The sequence below is a fragment of the Chinchilla lanigera genome, unplaced genomic scaffold (genome assembly GCF_000276665.1).
Source record: "Chinchilla lanigera isolate Chin_1 unplaced genomic scaffold, ChiLan1.0 scaffold00065, whole genome shotgun sequence".
Lineage (NCBI taxonomy): Eukaryota > Metazoa > Chordata > Mammalia > Rodentia > Chinchillidae > Chinchilla > Chinchilla lanigera.
The window spans coordinates 13,183,181-13,191,678 of NW_004955466.1; the positions used below are offsets into that span (position 1 = coordinate 13,183,181).

Below are 8,498 nucleotides of genomic sequence, written 5' to 3' on the forward strand. Positions count from 1 at the left end.
CACAAACCTTTGAGGTTACATTCATTTTTCTTTACTCTTTTCTCTCTTCAGATTACATAATCTCTTTTGAACTATACTCAAGTTCACTAATTCTTTCTACTATTATAAACACCTAAATTAGTTAAAATATTACAGGCAGTCAGAGGGGGTTGAGCCCTCCGAGGTCAGTGCAGAGAATAAGACCATATCACAAGCACTGAAGGTCAGGCCTCAAGACAAAGAGAAATGTCTGCACTCACATGCTCCCTTTAGGGGTGCAGAGCAGTGACTGCTATTCCAAGTAGGCATCACTATCGGGTGCGGGACAAAAACCTCCCCAGCCCATTCCTTCCCTGAAAGGCCTTGTTTGGTCTATCTATGCTTGCTGTGTGACTTGCTTCCCTATTTGATCCCCATTTAATCAATATTACCTAAGTGACTAGACTCATACCCTTTTGATTGACCATAGTTTTGTCCCACCAGTGACTATATTTGTAGTCTTATTAGTTGACCATAGTTTTGTCCCACCTTGTACCAGCCTCAATTTGTGATTTCACTCAATAAAACTCCCTTGAGAACTATAAACCCCCACCCACTTGGGACCTCTCCTATCTCTCTTAGACAGAAGCTGTCTTTCTTTCAATAAAATTTCCTACTCTTAACCTCTGTTCTTCCTGGAATTCATTCTTTGATTTTAGAGATCACAAACTCACTATACAGACATCTAGCAGGTTGGGAGTTATATTTCCCTTATATTATTTGGATTATTTGGAGGTCCTATATCATCCCTATAGTATATGCACTATATTACTACCAGTTCAAGCCCCTCTAGTGAATTTTTAATTTCAGGTATTACACCTTTCAGTTATTGTACTTTAATTTCAGTTATTGTACACAGAATCTTTACACATCTCTTTTCTCTCTATTGAGCAGACATTATTGATATGCCTTCTATTACTTCTCTGAGCATAAAGTTCTTTTTAATTCCTTGAGCATAGTTGTAAGGGTTACTTTAAAGACTTTGTCTCCGAAATCTGACATCTTGTCCTTCTTAAAGTTAGCCTTCTGTAACTTGGTTTTTTGGGAGGGTGGCTGGGTATAGTTTATACTTTTTAGCTTCTGTTCATGTTTCTGTTCACATTTTTATTGCTACTGTTGTTGCAAACTAGATAGAGAGAGAGAGAGAGATAGGTAGAGAGAACTAGGGAAATAGCTGGGCAACTGTAGCTTCCTGCATGCAGGTTCCCACACTTCTCTCTCCAGGGCTTGCTACTGTTTATTTGTTTAGTCATTGGCTGAACTAATTTGGGGGAGTCATTCTGCTCTACAGTATGAAGCCTCCGCCCGCCTCGGGTACACCCACGTCACTCTAGATGACAGCATTTTCAGTAGGAATCTCTTTGTCCTTTCCTCAGTCGTGCATAATGGTCAGTCATTTCTGGCTAATGATTCTATTGTTACTGACAGTGCTCTGAGGAATACACACCTTGCTCCACACTCTGATCAAATTGCATGGGTAAGTTTTTGAGGTTAGCGTCTGTTCTGACAGAAATCAGAACAACCTCCTTAGCTATTTCATTTCCCAGTTCTCTCTGGTAACCTACCTGGCCTCTAATTTTACTGTTATCTCTCAGCAAGCTATTAGACTCTTCTTACTTATTTACTACCAAAACTCCATTATTTTTGGCAATACTCCTAGATTTGAACTTCCCCATGTTCTGCTTCAAATAAAGTTAGTTCCTTTGGAGAAAGGTCTGCTTGTGTGAAGACCAGTCCCTACTACTGGACAAATCCCCTGAGCCGCAGCTCTGAAGCCAGGGGCAGGGACAACGGCCTTCCTTTCTTGGAGTGAACACCTTTCTTTAAGAGCAAGCACTGGGTAGGGGCGGTGGTCTGGTTTTCTCAGGGCCTATTCTGGAATACAGCCTCAGTCCTACAAGGGAATTGGACTGAGGACAACCATAGCCCCAGGATTCCTAGCATAGCACAACCGAAGCAAAGCATCCGCCCTATGCATGGTGCTAGATGAATGGAAATAAAGAATTTCTAATTTCTTGGATATATTAGAATTGAACATTTTCAACTTGTAGCCAGAGATGCAACTTCTCATGACCTTGGCTCCTAGGGAAAACACCTCTGTGTGTGTGAGAGAGCTGGGTAAGGAGCCTGTGCTCCTAGCTGTATCCTCCAGCAGTGCAATTTCTGTCATGTGGACTGGGAGCAGGAGAGAGAATGGGATTTGCTCAATTCAAATGCCATATTCACTATCATTCCTGACTCTAGCAGATTTTCTTGAATAAATATTCATTCAATTACTGTAGGCCCTTCGGCCAATCTCAAGAGACTGCAAGCAGTAGTTTTCAAAATGGTTTCCATTAGTTATACTCGTTTCCTTGGGGAGCAGGTCCACAGAGCTCCTCATGTCCATCCTGGAAGGGAAATTCTTAATGTATATTTTGGCTTATTGACCCAACAATATAAAGTGTATTAAACAATAAAAAAAAAATTTAAATAACTTTAAAAAGCAGCCTGAGACGGCCTCATGGGTGTGGCCACTGGCCTCAGTGGTGCCGCAGGAAAAGATGTTTCTGTATTCAGGGGGGAGCTCTCCAGGGGATTGAAGCTGGGTCCTCTTGGCTTCAAGTGAAGGGTAACTGCAGCAAGATGCGGATGCAAGCTGGAAAGAGACTAACAGATGCTGGTGTGGGTGGATGAACGCGGGAACTAGCGCTCACCAGTACCTTGGTGCTAAATAAGCCCGAAACTCTACGTGCTACCATCTTCACATTTTCCCACTTGGCAGAAGTAGGGAAAAATTGACTTGTAGAAAAAGAATGCCTTTCTTGTGCTCCTAAAACTGTTAACTAGAACTTAGATCAATGGACAAGTACAGGCAATCTCTGTGTGAATTTGGCTGAAGGGAGGGAGCTGAGGGTGTGAAAAGCGGGGAGAGGGGAGGAAGTTTTTTCTCAAGGGGAGATCAGAGCATGTTTAGGTGCACGTGAGAGTGATCTCGTTCAGCAGGAAAGCTAAAGGAACTAGGGAATGCAGAACACTGATACCACAAGATTCCTGAGGCTAGAGGAGGACCCAGTCATTCTAATGTACTTGGAAAGACAGAACTGAAAACTAGTATAAGTTGAGGTAAGTTTTTTAGGTTTGATGGCTAAAATATGAAGATGTATATATGAATATGATAAATAGGAAGATATACGTGCATGTCAAGAGAAAGGTCATTTTCCGTGATAACAGGGCTGGCTAACTGCTGAAGTAAAGAATGTTTGAAGGGTCACAACAGCGGGAAGTAAGAATGAGTTGACACAGGAATAGTTCAGGTGGCTGAGCATGGTGGAAGAGGCGGACTCAGCTATGGGTTCTAGGGCAGAGGGTGACGTGATTGCAGTTTTTCTCCAACTGTGTTCAGCTTCCCTGGAGCAGGAAGTGCAGAGGACGGATGGGCAGAAGATAGACAAGATGGATGATTGTGGTCCTTGTCCAAAGGGTTGGGACTATTCCAGAAAATAACTATTCAGAACATCTTTATATATTTAAACACACGCACACCTTGTATACCTGTTCTCCAAATTGAAATTTTATACTCTGCACTTCCCCATTGCTTTGACAGTTGCCTGTCTTCTCTGGTTCTTTTCCAGGTTTCCTATCCTCTTTTACAAATGAGACAGGCAACTTCGTGTAGTTAAGGGAGGGCTTCAGGCAGCAATCTGCCATGTATAAGTCTTATGTTCGGCACTCACTAGCCGTGTGACCTTAGGCGGAGTACACAGTACCTCTCTGCCTTGGCTTTTTTTTAATCTGTAAAACTGGAAGAAGGATAATAACAGTCCTCCTTCATAAAGCTGTTCGGAAGATTAGCGGGCTAAGGTACCTTCTACACTGGATTATTGTTGCTGTTATTGTTGTGACCCAAATGAAATACTCAGGCTGGGAGCAAAAAGAGATATGAAGGATTATATTCTGACCTTTACATTGTGATATTTAATCCTAATATTTAACAGTTTCTCTCTTCCATCCTCTCACTAAGTCATATAATTGCACATTCATTGCAAGCGTGAAGGAAGATCTAAGCCTTAGATTTATTTGAGTGTTACTGTCTTTTTACTCAAAACATTGATTTAGTATTTACACTGAAGCAGGTAGGCTGCTGACCTTTATTGGCATATCTTTTGCTTCCCAGTTCCCCTCCTTTCACTAATAATCTTTTATGAAAAATGTCCTATCTTTCCTTCCCCATAATTGAATCAGAGCTCTGGATATGGATGATCATTATAAAGCACAAGGTCCTCAATTAGGTTGTAAGCCCCTTGCAGACAGGTACTGTGACTTCTACCACTTCATAGATTTAGCATCAAGGAAACTGTGTATTACAGGGTAGAAAACAAAAATAGCAATTAATGATGATGATAGTTTCATAACTTCCCATCCTAGGTTTCTCTGCCCATAGACTTTTTATTTATTTATTTATTTATTTATTTTGTTTTTTTTTCTGGTACCGGGAATGGAACTCATGTGCTGCTGAGCTAAATCCCCAGCCCCCTCTTTTTTCTTTTTGAGACAGGTCTTACTATGCAGTTGGGGCTGGACTTGAGCTCACCTTGTAACTCAGGTGGGTCTCGAACTTGCAACGATCCTCCTGCCTCAGCCTCTTGAGTGCTGGGATTACAGGTGTGTGCCACCGTGCCTGGCTTGCCCATAGACTTTTGAGGGGCACAGAAGCTAGAGAAGGAAACATGGGGCTTTTAGGCCTGACAGACTGCAATGTGAGTCCTAGTTGTACCACTAATAGTTTTATAACCTCAAATTAAAAACTAAGCGCATGCATGTGTACACATGCATCCACACACACACATGATGTTGTAAACTGTTCAGGAACTTATTAGAAACTTCTCTTTCCCTTCCATTATTGTTAAGCATGATTCTTACAGTCGCTATCAGAATGGCCTCTTTCCTAAGCCATTTCTTTTCTGAAACTTTCCGTTCAAAGGAGGGTTGCTGTCCCTTTCTTTCTCTTTCTCTCTTTCTTTCATTGGGGTGCTGGGGATCAAACCCAGATCCCTGTGCATGCAAGGTAAGAGCTCTACCCCTGAGCCCATCCCAGCCCTGCTTTTCTTTTTTAAAGTCCTTAATGCTATTGCTGGTCCCTTCCAATCACCCAGCTTTCCCTTTACACCAGGCAAGTTTATCCCATGTCGCATCCTCACTCTCTTCCTGCCCTCTGTTTACAGTTGTTGAACTCCTATTCTACTGTCTGCTCCATAGCAAGAAGACTTTACCATTTCTCCCTAACTCCTACAAGCCATTTTTCAGAATGTCATAAAATAACTTTTCGTTCAACAAGGAAATACTGCAGATTTCTGTTAAATATTAGTCCAGCTGCATTAAGTCTGTATGTTTTACAATAAGTGTTAGGGAGGAGATATTATCTACTTTGAAATATACCGAGTGTGGCAAAATATATAGACACCTTACAAACTTCTGATTGTGATGATACCCAGAGAAGCAGAAAATTAGAACGTATCTTGCTCTGACAGGAATCATGTATTTCATCATCGATTACAAAATAGTGACACGTCACACAAACACTTAAATACTGACAAACACCCTTAAATGCCTTACAAGAAAAAATGCTGGTTATTTCACATGGAGATCTTTATATGACAGGCAATGTCTTTTCATAACTAGGTTAAAGGACTCACTCACGTAAGGCCATGAAACACTGCAGAAAAGAGGAGCAAGACGGAAGGAAGGAAAGAGGGATAAACAGGAGATCACCTTCGAACTCGGGGTCACTCAGTGCACAGAGGCATCCAGTGTGAGAAATCCACATACACAAATCCTAAACTGCATTTTTAAATCACTCTACAAACACCTTTGTTTTGCACATCTCTGCAGCTATTTTCAGTTTGCTTGAGGTACCTCTCCAACCTTATGCCCATGTTTTTAATTCCCTATTCCACATAATAATCTGACACTTCTATTCCCTTTTGAATGAAGACTGTTTTATATAAATCATAACCATAAAACAACAATTGGCTATTAAGAAATACCCAGACTTCCAAATGTAGGAGAACATGACCTCTGAGACAGCTCTGGGCCTATTCTAAGAATGTGGCCACCTCTCACACTATTCTTAGAATATCTCTTTGGAATCACCTTTAGTTAGATAAAAAGTCACATAGAAAAGCCAACCTTGTTACTTTACAGAATATTCACCTTATTCAATCAATTCGACTTCAAATTAGTTTGACTACATGAAAACATCAAATTTACCACAAAAGAAAAAAAATTTTCTACTATGAAAGTCTTTTTTCCTTTTTTTCTAATGTGAAAGCATTCTGACAGTGGCATCCTAGAAGTCAGCAAAAAGAGCAACAGGGTAAAGGACAAACCCTCCTTCTCCAGGCGCAGATGATCTTGGGGGAGGCTGTAGAAGGGACATTAATTTGTATGCATCATCTTCGAATACTTTACTTTTTATCCTTTTTCCCTGCAAGGTTGAGGACCAACCCCAGGGACTTGCGCTCAGCTAGGCAAGCACTCTGGCACTGAGTTACATCCCCAGCTTCGAATACTTTTTAAAAACAGCCACATTTATGTGCATATTTCGATTTGCCCTTCAGCTAGCTGTATTTCACCTAGTAATAAACCATCCTTTCAAAATCCTAAAATGGTTTTATTTATTTATTTATTTAGGTACTGGGAATCAAACTCAGGACCTTGACGTTGCCAGGCAGGCGCTTGTGCCGCTGAGCTAAATCCCCAGCTCCCTAAAATGGTTTCTAATAGGATCTGACTTTAAAACTTCCCACAAAGATCACATGCTTGGGGAAGAAGTGCACCAATTTAGGTAAAAATAGGAATTTTCTGCTCCCCAACCTAAGCACTCAAAGCCTGTGTACAAGTGCAGTTTGGAAGCCGGCTTTCTGTTGAATGCTGGTGATTCAGAGGGCCTTCAGTGGTTCCGAGGACTCCATTCCTGAAACTCTACTGTTTGAACATATATTGACTGTATTCGGTGATTTGTTTGTTTCACAGTGTGATTCCTGTAATATGAGCTTTTCAGGGATGGTTGAGTTTTGGTTTTTGGCACTTACAATTCACAATGCTTGGCTGTGTGGTTTAAGATTTGTTTTAATTTGTGCATTTTACATTCCTTTTAACACTTTTGAAGAAGGGAACACTGTCTTTTACGCTGTCTGGAGGAAGCGGTAACCCTCCCGCTCTGTCTTTCGAGTTTCAAATGTTTGGCTTGTGAAATCCGAGTCTCCGCGGAATGCTTTTTCTTCTGAAACTGTCGGTCCCAACCCTCAGAGGCTGGTATCTCGGACCTCGGATTTAGGCTGTTTGGCCTCTGCTGTCCCAGACACTGCTGGTCCCTCCCGGCAGAAAAGCACAACCGGGTTTTTGCGGGCCCACATGACCAGGTCTCCTCCTGCCCCGCTGGCCGGGTTGGACCAGGTCACCCTGCTACAGGCCCCGAGCCTGCTGGCGCAGCGGTTCCGAAGGCGACTGCAGTTCCTGGGCTGCAGAACCCGGCCCCGGCAGACCAGAAAGGCGCCCGCGTTCCTAGTCCGGTAGCCCTCCTCGCGGCTGCGCCCCAGCATAATGGAGAGGTTGGGGTTGCGGACCGCATAGATGAGGGGGTTGATGGCCCCGTTGGCCCAGGTCAGCCACACGGCCAGCACGTCGAGCAGCGAGGGGGCGCGGCTGGCCTGCGCTTGCCGGGCGGCGGCCAGCAGCACCAGGAGGCAGTGGGGGCCCCAGCAGCCGATGAGGAAGACGATCATGAGGAGCACGGTGGTGGCGGTGCGCACCTCGCGGAAGAGGCGCAGCGCGCGCGCGGGGGTGGTCAGGGGCCGCACGCGCACGTCGCACAGGCGCACGGCCCTGCAGATGTGGAAGTGGCAGACGCACATGAGCAGGAAGGGCAGCAGGTAGCAGGCCACCACTAACGCCACGCTGAAGGCCGCGCCCAGCTGCGCGGGGTCGGGGGAGGTGCGGTAGAGGCAGCGGTGGAAGCTCTGCGCGGCGGCGGCCGGGGGCCCGCGCGGCGCCCCGAGCAGCAGCTCCCAGGGCAGCGAGAAGCCGAGCGCCGCCAGCCAGGCGCCGGCCAGCAGCTGCAGCGCGCGGCGGCGGCCCAGCTTGTCCCGCGGCGGCCGCGCGATGGCGCAGTAGCGGTCGAGCGAGATGAGCGCCACGCTGAGCGACGACACGATGCCGCCGCACGAGCCGAAGAAGCGGCTGGCGGCGCAGAAGCCGCGCCACGGCCCCTGGCCCCCGGGCGGCGCCAGCAGGTCCAGGAAGGCGGCGGGCAGACAGAGCAGCGCGGTGAGAAGGTCGGACAGCGCCAGCGACAGCACGAAGGCGTTGGTGACCGTGCGCAGCGGCCGGTGCTTGACGATCGCGCCCACCACGGCGCCGTTGCCCAGGCTAGACAGCAGGAAGACGAGCAGCAGCACGAGCGCCTGCGCCGCCAGCGCCGCCCCGCGCGCCCCGGGCCC

General features: G+C 45.6%; 1 protein-coding gene across 1 annotated transcript in view; it reads right to left on the reverse strand.

Annotated features, from left to right (window-relative positions):
• Window positions 1–5,529: 5,529 nt before the first annotated feature.
• Gpr135 (G protein-coupled receptor 135) overlaps window positions 5,530–8,498 on the reverse strand; it is a 5,345-nt gene continuing 2,376 nt past the window's right edge. The window contains exon 3 of the mRNA XM_005399256.1: window positions 5,530–8,497. Within this exon, the coding sequence (XP_005399313.1) occupies window positions 7,305–8,497 (1,193 nt within the window). The 3' untranslated portion in view covers window positions 5,530–7,304. The remainder of the gene's footprint in view (window position 8,498) is intronic.